At 40.3% G+C, this 23,939-nt stretch overlaps 1 protein-coding gene across 9 annotated transcripts in view; it reads left to right on the top strand.

Annotated features, from left to right (window-relative positions):
• Window positions 1-20,204, top strand: part of Nvl (nuclear VCP like) — a 132,390-nt gene extending 112,186 nt beyond the window's left edge. For 2 of the 9 annotated variants that reach the window (XM_058571768.1, XM_058571741.1), the window contains 3 exons: window positions 6,166-8,506; window positions 10,302-10,534; window positions 15,954-20,204. In XM_058571768.1, the coding sequence (XP_058427751.1) occupies window positions 6,166-6,210 (45 nt within the window). In that variant the 3' untranslated portion in view covers window positions 6,211-8,506; window positions 10,302-10,534; window positions 15,954-20,204. Of the gene's footprint in view, window positions 1-6,165; window positions 10,094-10,301; window positions 10,550-15,953 lie in introns of all 9 variants that reach the window. The other 7 variants (XM_058571753.1, XM_058571752.1, XM_058571744.1 and 4 more) reach the window with 7 other exon arrangements.
• Window positions 20,205-23,939: the final 3,735 nt, after the last annotated feature.

The following is a 23,939-nucleotide window of genomic DNA, read 5'->3' as shown; positions in this document are numbered from 1 at the left end:
AAAAATCACTCTGACTTCTTCCATAAAGTGCCAGGTTTTACATGTTTCGTCCTATATTCAGGTTTTCTATCTGCAGTAAACTAAAATGGTTGCTATAAGTGAAATTAGGTTATTGTGGTGATTATAGAAGGTTGGAATGAAAATGTCTAACCCTAAGAAATGTCTGAATTGGACACAGTTGTGATGTTTTATTTGTTCACTTGGGATTCATAAGTTTCCAGAATCTGCTTTAGTCATGAGGACCTGTTTTTTGACTGTATTAAAACTCCCCTTAAATCATTGGCCATTTATCACCCCAGATTCAGCAATTCTCATTATGATTGTTGATTGAAACTCTTTTTACATCAGGGTTCAAAGCAATTGTATGAATTGAGGTGCTATGTTTCATGCCCCATGTTCTACGTGTTATCTTAGTTGACCATCTTATAGCTTTAACTGAAGCGAGTAACCTGTTAAGGGTTTGCGCTGGTGTGGTATCTTATGGGCATATGACTTTTTCAGCTGGAGTAAGAACTGACCTCACCTGGACTGAGACTTTCACCATGGCTAGAAAACAACAGTCTGCTTTGAATTCTCAGCATCTTGGGTACTAGAGAAAATGTTTTTCTTTTACTGAAAATCCTTCAGTAAAATATAGTCTTACTAATTAGAATCAGTTTTATAGGGGATATTGTTGGCCCTTTTCATTCTGATCTACAAGAGAGTAGATCACAATTTTTCTTGTAAAGATTTGATGGTGTACTTTTTTTCTTTTAATGGAAATTATTTTTTACTTTGATCCTGCATTTTAGTTGTCACATTGTTAGAACATATGACTTAGCTCCACATTTGTCACTCTTCAGCTCTAGCCTTACTTTCTACATTGAAATTGTACAAGCTTAATTGTACCATTCCTTGAGTCTTGGACTTTGTCACCGGCACTACTGTCAAAGTACAGAACATTTTCATCCGTTCAGAAACTTCTGTGTTCTTTTATTGTCAAAACCAACTCCATAACCAACCACTGATCTGATTCTGCCACCATACTCTCACTTTGCCTGTCTTAGAACATTTTTTAGATGGAATGGTAAAAACAATAGTCCTGTCTGGCTTCTTTCACTCAGTGTGATGTTCTGAGATTCTTCTCTGTTGTTCTGTTTTTCAGTAGTTGAGTCCATTCTGCTGCTGAGCAATATGCCTTTGTATAAATATGTCACAAGTTTTCCTATCCTTTCACCTATTAGTGGACGCTTGGGTTGTTTCCAGATGTGGCCTTTATGAATAAAGCAGCTGTGGATATTCTGCGCACACACATACCTACACATACACACATACCTATTTACACGAATATGTGTTTTTATTTCCTTAAAGTAAAAAAACTAGACGGAATCGCTGGGGCAAGTAGTAAGTGTGTGTTTTTATACATACACTTTAAAGTAAACATCAGCCTGTTTTTCACAGTGGCTGTTCCATTTTATATTTTTGGAGCTTTCAATTTGCTTTTCTTTCTCACTAAGAGTTAGATACAGTGAATCTTTAATTTTAACTGATTAGCCATTCTACTGAATGGAAATATCTAGTATCAAATTGTGATTTAAATTTTCATTTAAATTGTGGAGCATATTTTCATGCTTATTGATCATTTGTATATCTTATTTTGTATTCTCATCTTTTGCTCTTTTTAAAAAATTAGATTTTTTTTCTTAATGAATTGTAAATAGATTCTTTTTTTTCCAGTTTCAGACATGTTTTATTTATTTTTAAATTTTTTAAAATTTTTATTATTAGTTGTTCAAAACATTACATAGTTCTTGACATATCATATTTCATACATTTGATTCAAGTGGGTTATGAACTCCCATTTTTACCCCATATACAGATTGCAGAATCACATCGGTTACACATCCACGTTTTTACATACTGCCATACTAGTGTCTGTTGTGTTCTGTTGCCTTTCCTATCCTCTTCTATCCCCCCTCCCCTCCCCCACCATCTTCTCTCTCTACCCCATCTACTGTAATTCATTTCTCCCCCTTGTTTTTTTTCCCTTTCCCCTCACTTCCTCTTATATGTAATTTTGTATAACAGTGAGGGTCTCCTTCCATTTCCATGCAGTTTCCCTTCTCTCTCCCTTTCCCTCCCACCTCTCGTCCCTGTTTAATGTTAATCTTCTTCTCATGCTCTTCCTCCCTGCTCTGTTCTTAGTTGTTCTCCTTATATCAAAGAAGACATTTGGCATTTGTTTTTTAGGGATTGGCTAGCTTCACTTAGCATAATCTGCTCTAATGCCATCCATTTCCCTGCAAATTCCATGATTTTGTCATTTTTAAGTGCAGAGTAATAATCCATTGTGTATAAATGCCACATTTTTTTAATCCGTTCATCTATTGAAGGGCATCTAGGTTGGTTCCACAGTCTAGCTATTGTGAATTGCGCTGCTATGAACATCGATGTAGCAGTATCCCTATAGTAGGTTCTTTTAAGTCTTTAGGGAATAGACCGAGAAGGGGAATAGCTGGGTCAAATGGTGGTTCCATTCCCAGCTTTCCCAGGAATCTCCATACTGCTTTCCAAATTGGCTGCACCAATTTGCAGTCCCACCAGCAATGTACAAGTGTACCCTTTTCCCCACATCCTCGCCAGCACTTGTTGTTGTTTGACTTCATAATGGCTGCCAATCTTACTGGAGTGAGATGGTATCTTAGGGTGGTTTTGATTTGCATTTCTCTGACTGCTAGAGATGGTGAGCATTTTTTCATGTACTTGTTGATTGATTGTATGTCCTCCTTTGAGAAGTGTCTGTTCAGGTCCTTGGCCCATTTGTTGATTGGGTTGTTTGTTTTCTTATTGTTTAATTTTTTGAGTTCTTTGTATACTCTGGATATTAGGGCTCTATCTGAAGTGTAGATAGATTCTTAATTTTTCCCAGGTTGAAGTCTTTTATCAAATACACATTGAGGACATTTTTTCCTAACATGTGGTTTATCTTTATACTTTAAAGATAACCTTTGAAAAAACAGGATTTTTATTGTTTGAATGCTGTCCAATTTTTATTTGTTTTGCATGGCTTATGTATTAAGAAATCTCTTATGTCATAAGAAATCTCTGCTATCCCAAATGGTTAAAATTTTTAATCCTGTATTTTTTTTTCCTTTAGAAATACTATAGTTTTAGGGGCTGGGGTTGTGCCTCAGCGGTAGAGTGCTCTCCTAACAGGTGTGAGGCCCTGGGTTTGATCCTCAGCACCACATAAAAATAAATAAATAAAGGTATTGTGAAAAAAAAAAAAGAAATAGTATAGTTTTAGCTTTACATTTGTATGTATTTCCATTTCAAATTACATTCATCCATCAGTATGTGTGGGGAAAGACCCCCATAGGTACCAAAATCAAGTTTGTTATATAAAATGACTGTTTGTAAACTGTGTACCACCCTTCCATATATTGTAAATCAAATCTAGAACATTTATATTACAAAATGCTATATAAATAGATGTTGCAGTGTATAGTTAAGGAACTTATATGTTCATATGTCGTACAGACTCCTTTTTTTGCGGGGTGAGATATAGTATTTGTATTTGATATCAGGTAGGGATGGTAGTTACTTTTTCCCACATAGCTATCTACTCTGGCTCTAGTAAAAAGATGATTCTGTCCTTCAGTGAACTATCATGCTCTCTATTTATTGATCACATATGTATATGTATGAATTTATTTTGGCACTATTTCTTCTGTTCATTGATCTTCATCTCTATACCACTAGGTCTTTTTGCCATTGTCTATGTCATTACAGATTCATAATAAGTCTTGAAAGTAGGTTGAGTACATGCCCCAAGTTTGTACTCCCACCTTTTTTCCTTATCTATTTTAGGTCCTTTGTATTTCCATATAATGTTGACAATTGGCCTATCAATCTTTATAGAAAAAAACCTGATGGGATATTGAATGACATTTTATCGAATCTGTAGATCAGTTGCAAGAACTTAGGAACATCCCCTGGAAGGGTATATATATGTTCTAGTAAAACGTGACTTGCTTCTGTTGTTTTTTCGCTATCTTTGGGGAATATGTCTTACACTTTACATATTGTTTTGGAAAGCATCAAGTGAGTAAGGATCTACTATTTATTTATTTATTTTGAAAAAGGCATAGTATTAATTTTGAGTGAATAATGTAAAGAAGATAACTTAAATGGATTATTATTGTTTGAACCTTTAAAAATAAGAAGTATCATCAAGGTCAAGAGTCTTCTTTCCTTGTTTGGCTTACTTAACTAATCTTAAAGATCCTTCTCAGAGTAGTCATAATGGTTGCTCATGGGGAGGGAGACTGAGTGAGTGGAGGATGACATTTCATATTTTAAAATCACAGTTGTAAGTTGAAGGAGACCAAGGTAATGAGAGTGATTTCTGGGAAGGATTATTTTTATTTCTGTTGTTCTGTGTTTTCTAATATGTTTGTAATAGATTTGGGGGGTTGGGGTGAATCAGGAACTGAACTCATGGGCACTTGACCATTAAGCCACATCCCCAGCCCTAGTTTGTATTTTATTTAGAGACAGGTCTCACTGAGTTGCTTAGCACCTCGCTGTTGCTGTGGCTGACTTTGAACTGACAATTCTCCTGTCTCAGCCTCCCGAGCTGCTGGGATTTATAGACGTGCACCACTGCACCCAGTATAGACATAGTTTTGTAATACAGTTACTTGTAAAAAAAGAATTTTTTTAGTCTGATTAAACAAAAGACACTTAAGATAACTTTACTATGTTATTTAGTGGTGATGTTGAGAAACAAAGGCCCTTTAGTCCTATTTAAGAGTTAAATCAGTATTTTCTTAGTTCCCTCTGGAACAATTTGGAAGTTACTTGAAAAATTTACTTCTTCCAGGAAATGGTTTTCTATTTTGAATGAAATATTTACTCTGTCTCTGTCTCAGACTGTCAGTGCTGCTGTCTCAAAAATACCATAAACTTGTTGGCTTATAAACAACAAGCATTTGGCTATGGTGTAAGGAAATAGACATACTCTTACTCAGTTGGTGGGTTATCCATCATTCCAGCCCTTATGGATAGCAGTTTGGCTTGCCTGCCAAAATCACAATTATAACAATACATGACCCAGCTTTCTGTTAATTTATCCTCAAGAAAATATAGTAAAGATTAAAACTTTAAGTATTTGTGTTATGAATTATGATATAACTTTTCTAAAACCTAAAGAATATCTCCCAAATATATCATTAAATAAAAAATTTAGGAATTGTATTTAGAAAGTACTGTAGTATTTTTTGTACCAAAAAAAAGGTAAAATAATAAATTATAACATTTGCTTATATATGTAGAAGGAGAATCTGAAAAGATAAATTACATTGGTTGTAGGGGAGGGAAGTATAGGAGAGTCTTTTTCCATTCATATTTTTATATATTTTTAAATCTTATAAATATTATATACTTATCCAGATGAAAACTTTAACACAGTTGCCTTTTAAAATAGATTTTAAAGGGCCAGGATACAAACAAAAACATGCAGCAAGTGTTTCTTTCAGATAAATATATAGGAGTAGAATTACCACCCAGCTTAAGAGATTAAGAGATTCCATCACACACCTTTCAGAGTGAAATAAAATTTTACAGATTGGCAGCACCAAACAGTACCAAGATGTTAGGCAACTAGATTGTTACTTATAAACATAAAATGGTTCAACCACATTGAAAAACATTCGTACTTTCTTGGAAATGTAAATTACACTTTAAGAATTTTCTACTTTTGCCTTGTGTTTCCGTCTGGATTTGTGATACTTTAGAATTATACCTGTTTTACTAATTAGATATGGGCATAAGAATCTCTTTGTTTGTTTATTTTAGCTTTATTTTTAATTTGTTTTTATATGGTGCTGAGGATCAAACCCAGTGCCTTACAAGTACTAGGCAAGCACTCTACCACCCAGCCACAACCCCGGCCCCTCTTGATTGATTTTTTTTTTTTTTTTTAATTTTTTATTGTGGGTTGTTCAAAATCTTGATTGATTTTTCAAGGCAAAGCTTAGTAGACAGTGATGAGAGTCATGTTAAATACAGATACATTCTGAGGTCCTGAGTGTTAGGGCTTGAACCTGTGAATTTGAGGGGTACACCATTCAGCATATAACCATTTGTGGTCAGCTCTATATTCTGTTTCTCTCCTCCTCTCAGGATCAAATGATGTATGAAGCTCTTCATCGCTCCCTCAGCCGGTGACATATTAAGCAGTTGCTTGGAGGAGTCCAGACATCAAGCTAGCAGAGAAAAATACCTGCTCTGAAGTACCCACTTTCAGTTTGACCCAGATGTGGTCTCATGTAAGCATTTTTCAAATTAATGAACTGAAGCTAGAGCTGAAGATTCTTCTCATCTGTTCCAATCTTGTGGGAATATTCTCTATTTTCTCTTTAAGACAAAGAAATTTTTTTAAAACTGCCAAAATAAAACTTTATTCAAATGAAATTTTTATTTTGAATCAGTATACCCAAAAGCTACACATTTTTTCCCCCGAAATCCCTGAAAGTACGTGTCCAGCCCATGCCCCTCCTCGTCAAGTACATTCATGTAGACTTCCTAACCACTAGGATATTTTACATAACCAACCATCAAAATCAGGATATTAGCATTAGCAGTTTGCTGCCATCTAATCTTCAGGCCCTACTCAAGTTTCTCTAGCTATCTGAGTGAGTTGTTGAGTCTCTCTGGTCTTATAATGTGGAAGCATTCCTCTACCTTGACATTTGCATACACACACACCCCCCACATACCTATTTTCTTTATTTGGACTTCATACATTTTAAGCACATGCTCCATCACTGACCTAGAAGTGGATGCCCATGTTATGTTACAGACAGACTTTCAAGACCAAGGTAAATGTCAGGATGGGAAAAGTAAGTGGACTTTCAGGAGCTTCTCTCCACTTTCATCTGCACAGCGGCTCTTCTCCCACATCCTCCTCCCACATCCATCCAGTGGAGAGCTTCAGTGCTTCTCTTATTGTCTTCAGACACTGATTATTTAGAAATGTTCCTGAAATCCATCCCATTGGTTCTCACAGCACCACCCTAACATAGGCTGTCATTACCTTTCAAGATTCCTGCTGTGGCTCTCAGGAGGTGAGGTAGGAGGATTGCCAGGAGGCCAGCTTCAGTAACTTAGCAAGGCCTTAAGCAACTTAATGAGACTCTGTTTCAAAATTAAAAAAGGTGTGGATGTAGCTCAATAGTAGAGCACCTCTGGGTTCAATCCCCAGTAACAAAAGGGGTGGGGGACAGTATTAGTGTACTCTGATAATGGGGTGTTCTGGTCCTCTGAATTCTAAGAGTAACCTACCAGATACCCACACAGGCCTAAGTGAGGATTTGGTTATTTTAGGTACTTTAAAATAGACAAAAGCAGCCTTGAAGTTCCTGAAAAGGAACTTAGGCACCTATTATTACTGAGACCCATATATCAGAGGTATTAACCTATAGCATGCCTAAAGTTAGTGGGAGTATGTTGTTTAGCTGTATGATCTGTAAAATTGACAATAGAAGCAAGAACCTGGAATCAAGTGAGACTGAAGGACTTATTAAATTTTTCCTTCTATTTTCATGGAACTCAGGCCTAATGTCCAGATCCTTAGCCTAGAAACTTTTGCTGCACCAAATTCCCCTTTTTTGCATCTGCACTGCAAAGCCCAGGTTTTCCATTTCTATCTTTCTACTCTTACCCAAGAGTAGGGAAGTGCTAACCTAAAGTTAACTCTTGACTCACCTAATTTTCGGCCCTTCCTTCTTTTCTGAGAATTCATTCATTTTGATGGGTTCTGTGGAGTCAACAGGCCCTTAGAAAAGTGGTCTGAAGTAGTTGAAGCCCTCCATCCAGGGCATACAGGTAGCCTCATCTATCTACCTCCTTCCACCATCCCCAGGAAACTATGGGAGGAAGTGCCTCCACTAAAATGAGAAAGTCAGTGAAGGGAAAAGAAAGACATCTCCAGAGAGATGAGATGATAAGGAAGCTTGACAGAGGATAGCAGTATTTTCCCCAGAGGACCGCCATTCCAGTCTGTGCTGTCTCAGGAGACAGACTCATTTAAGATTATGACCACGGAGGATCCAACTGCTTTGGTATTTGAAGACAAAATGCCCAGGTGTACCAAGTCCACTACATACCCTGCTTCTCAAGAGTACCTGGGGACATTGATATTCCTTCCAGGCAAAAAATCCACAGTGGCCACTGCCCTTTGACCACATTTTTGCTGGATAAGCAATACCTCATCACACCCTCGCTGTTGGCACTCCCAGAAGGTCTCCAGAGACATGAGAAGAGCTGAAGCCCGCACCTGTGCTCAGCTCGTCTTCTGGGAGCTTGTACCTAGTGGGAGCATAATTGCCCTTCCTTGACCAAGCCAGGTCTGTGATTGCTGCTCAGCTTCTCAAAACTCAACAGTGTTTTTGAAGATTTGCTTATAAGGAAGATAATTAAGAAGAAATGCAAGAAAGTAACATCTGGATAGTGGTCACTTGTGGTGAGTAGGAAGAGGCATGTGATTTTTTTTTTAAAAATGATTGTTCTTGAGGCTGAGGTTGTAGCCTAGTGGTAGAGTGCTTACCTAGCATGTGTGAGGCACTGGTTCGATCCTCAGCACCACATAAAGATAAATAAAGGTATAAAAAATACAATAACATTTAAAGAAATGTTCTTTTTCTGAACCTGTGGTAGGCAAATGGGGTTTACTTCTCTAAGCTGTACATTTGTATTTTGTACTCTTTTTTTGTATTTATGTCTCACAATAAAAGCAATTTTTAAAAGTTGAATATTGCTTTTGGAAGAATAAATACAAATAATTATTTCTACTGAAATAATTGGCTGAGGCAGAAGTGATTCAATTGATCTGTAGATGGTTTCATGTGAGCCTCTGACAGCTTTAGCTCAGCTCAACTAGCAGAAAGCAATCATCAGTCCTGTAAGCCTTGGATTTCTGCCACTGTTGACTCACTGAGCAAATGAATTTGCCTTCAGGAATATGTGCAGTTTAGTCAGGCATGGCACACACCTTGGAGGCCGAGGCAAGAGGATCACAAGTTTGAGGCCAGCCTCAGTAATTTAGCAAGACCCTGTCTTAATTAAAAGAAAAAGAGAGAGAGAGAAAGAAAGAAAAAGAGGTCTGAAGATGTAGCTCAGTGGTAATGTATCCCCTGGATTCAATCCTCAGTACTCCAGCCCCCACCCCCAAGTGCAGTTCAGACAAGCATTTGTGCTCACCTCAATTTCAATATGAAATACATTTGGTAAATGTAAGAAGTACAAAAGAAAAACTAAAAACTGATACCTTTTGTCCCCATGCTTTGCATGTTTCCTTCTTCCCCTGTAATCAAGTCCAATTAGCTGGCTGTTTGATGAGTCAGCACACTAAGAATTTCTTCTGTGTTAGTCACATAAATTGCCTCAGCATGTACAGTCTATATATATGTATGTAATATATACACACATGTACATATGTGTGGCTATTAGGAAATGGTAAAACTTGTAAGATGTGGGCCTACCTGGAAAAAGTCAGATATAGGGGAGGTCCTTAAAAGGGATTGTGGGATCCTACCCTTTCCTCTTTACTTTCATATCAGCCATGGAGTGAATGGATGTATGTCAACTCAACCTATGATGTACTGAGCCTCCACAGACTGAAAGCAACAGGGCAAAACAAGCAAAAAAACTACCTTTCCTCTTTTCAAATTGCTATATCTTAGGTATTTGTTATACTATTAAGGAATGGAATCCCTTTTGTATGTTGTATGCTCTACCCTGATACAGTAAGAATAGAATATTTATTCACAAGGTGGTCAAATGTTAGAAGATGGTAGTCCCAGGTTTCCAAAACACCTCCCAAGGATACAGTTTCAGGTATTTGTGATATAAAGCAGCAGGGTGGTCTGAGTTGTGGAGAGAAATGATTGGCAATAGGGGAAAGTGATGTAATCAGTGTTCTGCATATGAGTAATCAAGTGTGGGCATCTTCCTAGGACACATCCACAGAAAATGGTGTGTTTATGTGCTTTCAGGGTGGAATATTCAGTTTCTAACTTCAAAAGTGACCCTTTGGACACCTGTGTGAGAGGTGGGTGGTTTCAGTCAGTTTGAGATACTTCTAAGTTCCTGATAAAAAGTTGGACAACTGTTACCATCTTGACCCATGAAAGATATTGTCTGTAGTAAAGCAGTGGGACTACGTTGCATAACTGTCTGACCTCTAAACTTGACAACAAAGCAAATAACTAAAAGCAAATGAAGCTTAAGAATTTCTGATTTTTTCCCTTCATTTACAGTATCACCTAGGTGACTGACATATGCAGTATCATTCAGCCACCATTCCTCATCTGCCCTTCACTGTGACCCACAGGAGCCAAGAACTTGAATGCTGGGCAGTGAGTGGCAAGGTCCCACCAGGGAGATGTCTCCAGTACAGTGAGGAGGACAGAGCTGCAGTTATAGACCACCATGCTGGCCTGTGACAGGCTTGAAAGGAAGGTCAGGGAGCTGCACGTCACCCTTGCACAAGGTGGGGGCAGGCCAGGTACCAGTATTTTTTATGTGGTTCTGATGAAGCAGCTGGTGGGAAGGCTAAGGGAAAGTGGCACAGCTGGGAGGGGATCCAGCCGTTGGCATCTGTCCAGAGCTTTCCACCTTGGTGCCCTTTCTCCTCATGAGGTGGTGATTTTACAATCAGAGTGAGCACCTGGGAGCGGGGGCCAAGAGAGGGGTTCCAGAAAGACCTCCTTCACCGCCAACTTTGATGACAGACAAAAGTCACCCCAGCTGAGCAGAGTGCAGTGGGGCACAGCTAACTGGCAGGCTGAGGCCGGAAGATGGCTTGAGTCCAGATATAGAGGGCCAGACTGGGCAGCAGAGTGAAGCCCTGTGTTGTTTTTTTTTGTTTTGTTTTTTATTTTTAAAAAACACTCAAAGCATCTGACCTGTGAAAAGCTTCAAGGCAAATGTTACAAAAGCATTCAGAGTGGTGGCCGTGGGATTCTCAATGACTTGTACACCTGTTTGCTACCTTTCTGTGAATATGATGAGTTACTTTAGTAACTTAAAAATGAAGTGAACCCTTGCTCCTGAGGAGACTAACAGACTGTTCTCTGGAACCTAAATTGGCAACCTGTCCCTGGCTCCTTGCACTTCTTTCTGTACTAACCAAAACCTGTCATTAAGCGCATTTAAGTCTGGGGGCTGGGGTTGTGGCTCAGCGGTAGAGTGCTCGACTCGAATGTGAGAGGCCCTGAGTTTAATACTGAGCACCACATAGATAAATAAAATATATATATATGCATTTAAGTCCTCTCTCCTTTCAAGGGTCACCCACTTCTGCCTTGGGCCACACAGGGGGTATTGTGTAAGACTTAAACCTCTAACCTTTTCATCATTGTGCTCTGTTTCCTTAAAGAAAGGGCTTCAGTGGTAGGACTAGCCCTACTCTGTCTCTCTAGCTCTGGGCAGGTTCCTTTCATTGCTTACATGTCACTTTGTCAGTGGGCAAACAGGAGGTTAGTGACACCTCCGTCCCTGGGACAGTGAGGGACCCTGAAGTTTAGGCCCCTAGGACTCTCAGAAAGGCACAAGAGAGGTGGGTGTGACATCAGGGAGTGGCAGAGCAGATCTACAGGGCCTTCTGTCCATGTAGGATAGTGACCCTTGTGCAGAGGCCTTCCTGGGTCTTGTTGCCTAAGGACTTTCCCTGCCAGAAGTGTCCCCACAGTGGCTCTCAACAAAGATGGACAGGAGTTGGTGAGTGTGCACCTAGCCTTCCTCACTCCTCAGGACTTTTTTAAGAATCTTGTAAAGTGCTGATACACGATAATACACAAAGCAAATGTGCAGCCCCATGAAGTACTCTAAGGTGACACTTGCATAACCATTGGTGGGACTGTTGTGAGGTGCATTCCCCTCAGTATCCCCCCTTGCCAACAGGGTGTCTTGTTCTAGGACGTGGTGTCTAGATGACTGGTTGCCCCATGGTTACCTGCTCCTTTACTGACCCACCTCTTCTGACTTCTTCCCACTCCCTAACCTTTGTCTTGGGATATCTTCCAAAGAAGTCACTGTACCCAGTGGTTGTCTCAGTGAACACTTTCTGGTAAAGCTGAAGTTCAAACCGTCTTTCAAAGATAGATGTTGAGAGCTGAGTGTGGGGAGGGAGCTGTGGAGTTCCTGACTCTCAGTGGTCTTGAGTGTGTACACAACAGAAAAAGAAGCCTTCCTTGCTGGAACACTGTGTGGGGAGGGGCAGGCACATGGGAGAGGCAGGCAGGAGCCAGGTCCTTGGGGCTTCCCATCCTGTGGGATGTGTGCATCCGGTGGCAGGAAAGGCCTCTCTTCCTCTTTCCTTCTCACCACCCAGAAGGTTCAGTTTTGGAAACTCATTTCATGTGGCCATTCCAGTCCTGGACAAGTGTCTGTGCAGATCAAGCAGTGAAAAGACCAAATCCTGTCCACATGGGCTTCAGTAAATGCGCAGGTTGAATTGCCTGGATCCAGCTCTAATGTCTGTCATGTTGGCTGATCATGGAAGCCCAGCTCCCATTGCCAAAGCTCATGGCCTGAAGCTCCACTAAGGGGAGGCATGGGGAGGGTGGGTGTAGCTGCAGAGTAGGGCCCTGTGAGCTGAGCGCCTCCTGCCAGCCCCCTCAGCAGCACCTGTAGCCAGCCCACAGGTCTCTCCAACTTCCAGCAGACAGTGAATCAGGGTGTTGAACGTGAGCCCGTCTAAGGCAGGGGAGGCTGTGACTGCACCCATGAGTAATATTTGTCTTTGCTACTGTGTGTGTGTGAAATAGGCCTTCTATGGACTGTTTGTTGTGTATATTAATAGGAAAAATTAGAGAGTTTTACTGTATTAAAAATCCTCTAGTCGAATTTATGGGAAATACATTTCTGTAAATGTAAAAAAAAAAAAAAAAAGTGAAATGGTTTCTAGGTGCTGGGGGAGGGGACGGAGAAGTATTTAATGGGTACAAAGTTTCAGATTTACAGCATGAAAAACTCAGTGATTGGTTGTACAATAGTGTGAATACATTTAATACTACTAAGCTGTACACTATAAACTGTAGCAATGGCAGAGTAGCAGGATATAAAATTAACACCAGTAAATCAGTTTTGTTCCCATATGCCAATGATGAAGCAACTGAAAAACAAATTAGGAAAACTATCCCATTCATGGTAGCCTCAAAAAATAAAATACTTGGGAATCAATCTAACTAAAGAGGTGAAAGACCTCTATAATAAAAGCTACAGAACACTAAAGAAAGAAATTGAAGAAGATCTTAGAAAATGGAAAGACCTCCCATTCTTGGGTGGGCAGCATTAATATTGCCAAATGGCCATCCTGCCAAAAGCACTATGCAGATATGATGCAATTTCTAGTGGAATTCTGATGTCATTCTTCATGGAAATAAAAAAGCAGTCATGAAATTCATTTGGAAAAATAAGAGGCCCAGAATAGCTAAAGAAATCCTCAGTGAGAAAAGTGGAGCAGGAGGCATCCACTTAAATTATACTACAGAGCTATTGTAACAGAAATGGCATGCTATTGGTATAAAAAGACATGAAGACTAATGGAACAAAATAGAAGACACCGAGACAAACACATAAACGCAGGTATCATACTAGACAAAGGTGCCGTGAAAATACATTGGAGAAAAGATCCCTCTTTAACAAATGGTGCTGGGAAAACTGGAAATCCATATGAATGAAATTGAACCCATATATCTCACTTTGCACAAAACTCAAAGTGGGTCTAGGATCTAGGCATTAAACCAGAGACCCTGTGCCTACTAGAAGAAAATATAGGCCCTACTCTTCATCATATTGGCTTAGGAACTGACTTTTTCAATAAGACTCCTAAAGTGCAAGAAGTAAAATCAAGACTCAATAAATAGGATGGTATCAAACTAAAAAGCTTCTTCACAGCAAAGGAAACAATCATGAACGTAAAGAGAAAGTCTACAGAATGGGAGAAAATCTTTGCTGCCTTCACCTCACATAGAGCATTAATCTCCAAGATATATAAAAAACTCAAAAAATTTAATACCAAAAAAATCCAAATAGCCCAATCAATATATAGGCAAAAGAAACTGAACAGACACTTCACAGAAGAGATACAAATGGTCAAGAAATATGTGAAAAAAATTTCAATATCTCTAGCAATTAGAGAAATGCAAATGGAAACTACACTGAGATTTCATCACACTCCAGTCAGAATGGAAGTTATCAAGAATACAAGTAACAGGCCTGTGGTTGTGGCTCAGTGGTAGAGCGCTTGCCTGTCATGTGTGAGGCACTGGGTTTGATTCTCAGCATCACATACAAATAAGAAATTAAAAATAAGGTTCTTCCACAACTAAAAAATATACATATTTAAAAAAGAATACAAGTAACAATAAATGTTGGAGAGGATGTCAGAGAAAAGGCACACTCATATATTGCTGCTGGGTCTGCAAATTGGTACAATCACTCTGGAAAGCAATATGGAAATTCCTCAGAAAACTTGGAATGGAACCACTATTTTACCCATTTATTGCACTCTTTGGTATATACCCAAGAGACTTTTTAAAAAAATAACTTTATTCTATTTACTCATTTGTATGTGGTACTGAGGATCAAACCCAGGGCCTTACATGTGCTAGGTAAGCACTCTATCGCTGACCTATAGCCCTAGCCCCACCCAAGGGACTTAAAAGTAGCATACTACAATATTGCTTCCACATCAATGTTTATAATAGCTCAATTCACATTAGGTAAACTATGAAACCAACCTAGATGCCTATCAACAGATGAATGGGTATAGAAAATGTGGTATATATACAAATGGAATATTACTCATCCATAAAGAAGAATGAAATTATGCCATTTGCCTGTAAATGGATGGAACTGGGGACTATCATGCTAAGTGAAATAAGCCAGTCCCAAAAACCTGAATGCCAAATGTTCTTTCTGATATGTGGATGCTAACACACAATGGGGGAAAGGGGAGGGAAGAATAGAAGTTAATTGAATTAGTCAAAGGGAAGGAGGGGGAATGAGAATAGGAATGACAATAGAATGATTGGACATATATATGTTTATATATGAATACATGACCAGTGAAACTCCACATCATGTACAATCACAAGAATGGGATTCTAATTAGAACAAGTTATAGTCCATGTATCAATAATGTATCAAAATGCACTCTACTGTCATCTATATCTTTAAAAAAATGAAAATAAGTAAAGTGTAGCAATGGTATAATTTATGTTTCGTGTATTCTACCACAATATTATAAAAAAAGAAAAAAAACCTCCAAAATTATTCAGATCAAAGTTTGGACATCAAGCATTAACTGCTATAGTTTGGAACCATTGTGAGCTAACCACTTGCTGCTGGACTGTCCCAAATGACAGCTCCAATATCCCCTGGCAATGAGAACCAGCACAATTAAAGCCCACCCAGGGGAGAAAGAGCTGTGTCTTTCTCCTGTGATCTCCAAGCCAGGACACAGCCTGGGAGTAGGCTGGCAGATAAACTCAGAGAACCTACCTGCTCCAGTCACACAGGCCATGCAGATCCTGTCTTTCATCCCCATGGCTGCTCTGCCTCCGACTGCACTCACAGACCAGAGCTCTTCCTGTGCCCTGTGACTGGGTTTGACTGCTGAGGCTTGTTAAACAGCAGCTAGTCATCCTCCTGGTCATAAGGAGTCATCTGATTTAGGATCTCACAATGTACAGATGTCCACCTTTCTTTCTTGTTGACAACCTGGGCCTCCCTGGTTTGGCCTCTTTTCCTAGCATGGCAATTGGATGATGGAAACTTGGCTTTACAGACCTGTGGAGTTTGGAAAACCCATGTGTCTAGGCTAGATCTGAAAATGTTTAGTTAAATGTGAGCTCCAGGCCACAAGCTCCTGATCTGACTTCTGATTCTGTATTTTCTTGCAGTTGAGTGTGGAAAGAGCTTGGGGAGTTGACTGCACAACCCGTGATACACTCTCACCCTTGCTGAGAGCCATGGCTGGCCTGCTGCCCTTATTCCTGGGAATGATGGAACTGATACTATGACTACAAAATTCACATGTGCTGGAGTTTTTAGGAAGAATACTCTGAATTTGAGGAAAATGTTCATTGTCGGATCCTTTCTGCAAATTAACGGAGTTAAAATTTCGACCCTGGATTTGAATTTTAGCTGTTTTGCTTTAGACAGGTTGCTTATTCTTTCCTATTATTTTCTTCGGCTGCATAATGAGGATAATACCTGTGTGAGGGTTAAACAGACCATAGGTAGACTGACACAGTGGTTGGCACAGGGTAGAAGTGAGGTACTTGAGTTCCCAGTTCTTTGAAGATAAGCTGCACATTTCTGTACCTAGTGCTTTAGTTAAAATAGTTTGGATCCTTAATATATAATTCTGTGAGGTAGGCTAAAGTTCTCTCTACACCCTTGTTTATGTATGAATTTACTCAGCAAACTTTCCCAGAGCCAAGGTAACCTTCAGGGCAGCCAAGTCCAAACAGGCCTGGAGCAATGTCACTGTTTTTCCTCCATTGCAGCCATGAGCTTGAGCTGGTTACAGGGAATAGCTCACTGTATCTCCTGGACTGTGGGAAGACAAACAGGAGTGAAGGGGCCCAGCCCTCACTACAGAATATTCTCCCAATTGTACCATTTCTGACTGAAACTTATGGATTCCCACATGGATACATTATTGCCCAACTCCTCATTGCATACATGAACAGACAGAGGTTCTTTGTAGATGCAGTTGAAGGGGGATATAAGAGAGTATTGGCAAGGGCTTGGGCTTAGAACAGGGTGGTTCACTTCATGTTAGGATTCTGCCTCCAGCGTCAGATCAAACTAGTCACCTTTTGGCAAGTAACAAATTCTTGGATTCTTTCTTTAAAAGGGGATAAGATAATTTATTTTCTATTATGTAAATTAAAAGGACATAATGGTGCTAAATTGGATTGAAATAGGATGGTCATTTTCCTATATATGATTACACCTGTCTGAATCTGTGAAAAAGGAGACAACAGAGGAATCAAAGGGATGTATCCATATGGTTCTCCTATGGTCAACTCAGGGAGCTTTTCCAAAGTGTCCAGGGGGTTATGGCTTGAGTGTGTCCAGAAACACATAGTCAGGTAACTCCAAGCTGATTTGCTAAGAGCCAACTCACTTCCCAAAGGACTGAGGTTTCTGAGATTTTCCTATAACCCTCTCCTCTGCCCAGCCCCAACTCCTAATGGAAACAAAGGGCTGCAGACTGCTTTAAGCAGTCAAAATCTCCCCTGATGGTCCCAGGGCTGGGCTGGAGCTGAGGAAGAACAGAAGCAGGTGCTCTGAGGGAAAGCATACCTGGGCACACAGAAAACATCATGCAGCAGGGATATGAGGCCTGAGGGGCAATGTTCATGTGGGTTGAGTTTGTCATTTGGTCTTGATTTTTGATGACCTGACTTGTTTTCACATATGTACTTTTGAGAAGGTAACAGGAAATAAAGAATTGCTATTATAAAATTGAAGGGTGTTAGAATTGAATTAGAATCTGAAGTTGTTCTTTTCACTGGAAAAGAGTTCTCAAAGTGTTTGTGGCAGGGATTGTGAGGAGATGCCAGACTGATGTATGATCATGTCTCTGTAAAGTAATCCCCTCATGATCTGGGGTACTTCCCTGAGGCCTCTGACCCCTTGGGTTGAGGAGAATCCTTGGATAGTGAAGTGTAAGGAAGATTCCCCAGGGACTCCACTCTGGGAAGCAGAGGTGGGTACAGAGGGAAGAACTCAGCCCTGAGAGGTGGGGATTCAGAGTTCAGTGAGTGTGGACAGGGAGGCCTCTAATAGAGCTGTGTGAGTAGGCAGGGCCTTCTCCTTGTTGGTGCTGAAGCAGACATGAGCTTAAAAATAGGAGAGATCACATGAGTGTGTTTCTTCTGAAGAAGATAGAAAGGAACCCACTTTCTGGCATATGGAATGCCCAGCCTGGAGGGGAAATAGGTTTCTCAGTGTGTGGTTATGGCCAAGAGGGGGATTACTGTTCATCATGGGAAGGGAAAAGGGGGTGGGGTGGAGAGGGTGACACCCTCTTATGCCAAAAGAATTCTCGGCTGCTCATGTGAGGCTCACACCACTACCTGGACAAATGAAGGGTCATTCTGGGTCTTATGAAACTCTCCCCAAAGGTCTGTTGGGGCAGCCTTTGAGAATAAGCTCACAGGGGAGGGGATTACAGAGGCCGTGCTTGGATTGGAGATTGCAGCTCCACAAGGATTTATCATCTCACTGTTGGCAGTTGGATTCCTCCATCTTTCACACAGCATCCATTCAGTCCTTTCCCCCAAGAACTGCAAGGATAGAGATGTGTGCCTACTAACCAGTGGTCTGCTTGTGATATAAGGGCACCTTGTGTTTCCTTGAGTTCCACCTTCCTTCCCAGAAGGTGCTGTTTATACTAGCAGCCCCACCCAGCCACAGTTCCCGAGGATCTCCTAATTGTACTTAGCCTTCGCATTGGGTCTTGTCGCCAATTCACGTTTGTGAGAGCCACTGCCTTCAAAACTACAGTGAGGTGTCCACTCATTGCCACCTGAAACCTCCCGTTGGTGGAGTCCAGTTACTGGCTTCCTGAGCCATCTGTCAAAACAGTTGAAACTTGGCAGAATTAAAGCTGTCCCTTTTTGGATGATACTCCCAATTCTTGTTCCTGTGTTATTAGTAGCTTTCCAAGCAAACAGTACCTCCCTGATCTGACCTGTATATCCACATATTGTCCAGTCCTACACCTCTTCCCTAGTCAGGAATCCCCAGCTGTCCTAATTTTCCATTGCTAATGCTCCCCACTCACTGCTGACACTATAGCCACTGCAGGGCTCTTAGCTAATCAGCCTCAGGCCTCACCTCCAGGTGGTTCAGTGCCCTCTCTTCCCTCTACAGGCTTCTGCAGGCTGGTCCTTAGTCTCAGAACTGAATACAGAAAGGATCTAAGGTGATCGTAGCACTTATGGGTTTCTTCCCAGCCTTAGGTCATCAGACTGTTCTTGCTTCATTACAAATTATTGAAGCTCCAGGAAGATTTGCCTAACAAGAAACAGCACATTTCCTTGTACAATGAAAGTCCTTCCAAGTCAGCAGGGCAGGTAGCATAGAAGAGGAGTGTAAGGTTTGCCGGACATGGGTTCTGGCCCTGGCTGTCATCCTGTGTCCTCAGGCTAATCACCTGTCCATAGAGCTTCAGTTTCTTTAAATGGAAAGTGTGGAGTTAGCTTATTAGTCTGACAGGAGTTAGAATGTTAATCTATGTGTACTGGCTGGCAGAGAACTAGGTCCAGATATGCACCCTCCACCCCATCATAGCCACATGTCATCTCTCCCTTTTTCGTGAAGTCCCTTATTGCTGAATTCTGAACAGGACATGCATTTCCCAGCACTAAAGCCTCAGCTCCTTTGTTTGGCACCCCCTTTATGTTCTCATTCTCTAGTGCAATATTTGGTGAGGAATATACAAAATGAATGAATGGATGGATGTGCTTTTACTATGGATTCAAACATGACTATTTCATAATTGAATTTTATATTTGAAGGATATTAAAATAACATCCCCAAAGACAACTCCCAGAGAGAAAGGAGGACATTGTGGCCTGGGAGGAGAGAGGGGGAGGTGAACGCAAATATTCATCCCTTCCCATTGACGATGAGTCCTGAAGGAAGGAGGTGAATATTGAACACTGGGCCCTGAACTCTCACCCTTTCCCATTGCTGATGAGTCCTGGAAGGAGAAAACCAAATAGTGAAGCTCTGGGTAACAATGGATCCCAAAGGAAGAAGATAAGCAATGAGCTTCATGCTCTGGGCTTTTATTCTTTCCCAGTAACATTGAGTCCTGAAGGGAAGGCAAACAAATGAACTCTGGGCTCTAAATTTTTACCCCAGGGACAATAAATTTCAAGCTTTATAGTTGTTTTCCTGAGTTAAATTTTTAATCTGCACAACTATTCCTGACTGCCTAATTGCATGTCTGCAGTCTCTAATGATTAAGTTACACTGTTTAGTGTAACTAAATCTGCTAAGATTAACTCTCAGTGTAACCCATGAAAACCCAGACCCCTTCTGTAACCAGGGGCCATTTTCTACCCAGAAAGTGAGCCCCTCTGATGTCTGACTCTGCTGATGAATAAAAGGCATTGCTGATCCATGAAGTCTGCTCCTGTCTTGGTTATTTGTGCTTTCATTATGGTATCGAAACTGTTTTGGTTATTTTTGCTTACAACATTGTTAAGCATTGGGGAAAAAAACAGACATCTATACAGAAATGTTTTTCTATGGGAAGTCAGTGGACTGAGTACCTGTTTGATAGTGGGGAATGTGTTTGATCGTCTTTCTCTTTTGTTTGAGGCTTAGAATTGAACCCAGGGGTTCTCTATCACTGAGCTATATCCTCAGCCTTTTTTATTTTGAGACAGGGTATCATTAAGTTGCTGAGAACATAGCTAAGTCACTGAGGCTGGCCTCGAAAATTTGATCTTCCTATCTCATACTTGCTGGGATTACAGTGGTCAGCAAGGCAGTGGGAGTGAGCACCTATTTAGTAACAGAACATGAGGTTTTGATTCTCTTTTCCATTCCCTGGGCTAACCAGACAAGCCATGGGGAGCCTGGTCAACAGTTTTAATTCTGGGTCTCAGTGTGATTTTCAGATTCTGTTTCTGCAGAATCTGATGTACTCAGTGTGACCTTGGACCAGTTACTTATTAATCTCTCTTAGCCTTGGTTTTTCACATCTACAAAATGAAAATATTAATTCATCATAGAATTGTTGAGACTTCAATAAGATTATGCAGGTAATCACTTGGTATAGGTGAAAAGTAAGGATTCTCCAGAAATCTCTGTTGTTTTTAATATATACATATACCCTCTGTTTGGACTGTTTTAGATAGAGCTTCTCAAGTTCAAGGACTCTCTCTGGTGGTCTCAATCATTTATCAAGCAATTACTCCAAATCCAGCACTGACCTTGTGAGGTTCGAAATAGAGAAACAGAAGATCCTTCCTGCCCTTGAGGAGTTACAACCTCAGGGGAAAACAAACAATGTCTATTTACAGAAAGTGGGGTTGAAGACAAGACAAAAGGGATGTAAACATTGTCCTCAGGGTCCAAAAAAGTGGCACCTGCTGTATGGTGGAGATGGACCAGGGAAGGCCTTGAGGCTTGAGACAAGATAATCAAACCAGAAATGGGGAATGAAGCTGAGACAGAAGGGAGCACTAGTGTACAGCCACTGCATGATTTCTCAAGCCTTGTTCCTTAAAGGTGTCAGGGCCCAGCCTTCTCACTGCCCCAACTGGCAGACTTGAGTTGGCATGGGATCCAAACTAGTTAGACCTGGGAGGAACTCTGAAACTTCCACCCATCAAGAGTGATAATGTAAGGGGAAAAGAAATTATGAGCAGGTATGCTAACGTACACTATGTACCTAGCAGGTGGTGGAATTCAGAGAGATTTGGGAGTTTTCAGCACACAGAAATACGGCAGTTGTTGCCATTGACTAGAGTTTATAGGTGAGGGGAATTGAGGGGTAGGGGAGAATACGATCTGTTTAAATGTAGTAGTAAATCCATGGATATGTTTCACAGATACCTTTTTAGTGACAGAGTAAATCTGAATTGCAAAGTTGGTTCTATTAATCTTCTATACTTTAGATCAATGATTATTTAAGACTCAATGTTGCTAGGAATTTCCCTAGGCTAGGGAGTCAGGAAAGGAAAGCAAAGCACTTGGGCTGAAACTGGTCATGTAAAGCAGGTTTGCTAGTCCCTGGAGGATTCTACTCTTCACACTCAGCTGCCTGGGAGTTGTCTGCCACTACAGGAAACCACAATTAGCTGATATATATATATATTTTTTTTCTTAATATTTACTTTTTAGTTGTAGTTGGACAAAATACCTTTATTTTATTTACTTTTATGTGGTGTTGAGGATTGAACCCAGGGCCTTGCACATGCTAGGTAAGTGCTCTATCATGAGCCACAATCTCAGCCCTAGCTGATATACTTTAACAATAGTTTCCCATATTTACTATTTACCCAATTGACCCATCTGAGAAAACCAGGACTGCTGGTCTAATAGCCCATGATACTGGCTCCTTAAACTAAATACCTGCCATCAGCCTACAATCAGTTTCCTCTGGAATGAAGATCATGGAATTCTATCAGTTAAGCCGTTACTAATGTGTAAGAGTGTCGGTACATCTGAAAGGAAGTTGGATGCTAGCCATGATTAAGTTCAGTAAGTACTTTATTCATGAGTTAGACTGTGCAGAATTCAGCAGAATCTAACTTAGGTCTCATGTACAACAGTGAAAAATTTAAAATAAGTAGCTCATCTAGGTTGGCTCCATAGTTTAGGTATTGTGAATTGTGCTGCTATAAACATTGATGTGACTGTGTCCCTGTAGTATGCTGTTTTTAAGTCCTTTGGGATAGACCGAAGAGTGGGATAGCTGGGTCAAATGGTGGTTCCATTCCCAGATTTCCAAGGAATCTCCATACTGCTTTCCATATTGGCGGCACCAATTTGCAGTCCCACCAGCAATGTATGAGTGCACCTTTCCCCCCGCCCCCTGCATCCTCACCAACACTTATTATTGTTTGTCTTCATAATAGCTGCCATTCTGACTGGAATGAGATGATATCTTAGAGTAGTTTTGGTTTGCATTTCTCTAATTGCTAGAGATGATGAACACTTTTTCATATATTTGTTGATTGATTGTATATCCTTTTCTGAGAAGTGTCTGTTCAGGTCCTTCAGTGGATGAATGGATTAAAAAAAGTGTGGCATAATACACAATGGAATTTTACTCAGCGATAAAAAAGAATAAAATCATGGCATTTTCAGGTAAATGGATGGCATTGGAGAAGATAAAGCTAAGTGAAGTTAGCCAATCCCCAAAAAACAAATGCCAAATGTTTTCTCTGATATAAGGAAGCTGACTCATAGTGGGGTGGGGAGGGGGAGCAGAAAGGAATAGATGAATTCTAGACAGAGCAGAGGGGTGGGAGGGAAAGGGAGGGAGAAGGGGATTAGCAAGGATGGTGGAATATGATAGACATCATTATCCAAAGTACATGTATGAAAAAACGAATTAGTTTCAACATACTTTATATAGAGAGATATGAAAATTGTGCTGCATACATTGTAATGCATTCTGCTGTCATTTTTAAAAAATCAATAAAAAATAAGTAGCTCATCTTATTGCTTAAGACATTTCCATCTCAATCTTTTATACTATATTAACTTGGGCCTTTCTGAAATTATTGCTTTTTTCTTTTTGGAGTGAAATTTTTTTTTATTAGCTACACATGACATTACAATGATCTTGGCGGTTCATACATTTGAATCAATTGAGGTATAATTTCTCTGGAGTGAAATTTTAAAGAAAGTTTCCCCTAATACCCAGGTAACCATTTTATAAAGACACTGAAATACAAAAATGCAACAAATACTAATATACTGTGATTAATAATTCATTCGCTGTTTTAATAAAGTAAAACTTTATAGTGAAAATAACATACTAGAAATACTCTTTATGATATGTTTACAAAATGACAGAAATGGGTGAAGACCCTCCAGGTACGACAATACAGTGAGTGAGTAAAGCTGAGCATGAAGGGGTAAGGCTGCCTGTTGAAGCCTGAGTAGCTGCTGCTGCTGCTGCTGCTGCTGCTTTTGTCTCTTGATGGCAGGGTCTGAACCCAGGGCCTCAGGCATGCTGCAGGCAAGTGCTCCATCACTGAGATACATCCCCAGCCCCAGATTAGTTTCTGAACAATAGAAGATCCTAGTTTGAAATTGTGTCATGATAGCTTCTAAGCATCACTGATCTTCAGTTTTCAGCAAAAAATTCCACTCTGTCAGCTATTTTAAAGCTTCAGAGA

Source organism: Marmota monax, unplaced genomic scaffold, assembly GCF_021218885.2.
Source record: "Marmota monax isolate L192 unplaced genomic scaffold, Marmota_monax_Labrador192_F-V1.1 WCK01_AAM20220418_F8-fsc00153, whole genome shotgun sequence".
In the NCBI taxonomy this organism is placed as follows: Eukaryota; Metazoa; Chordata; class Mammalia; order Rodentia; family Sciuridae; genus Marmota; species Marmota monax.
Note: the sequence above shows the minus strand (reverse complement) of the source record. Positions and strands in the feature narration are given on the sequence as shown.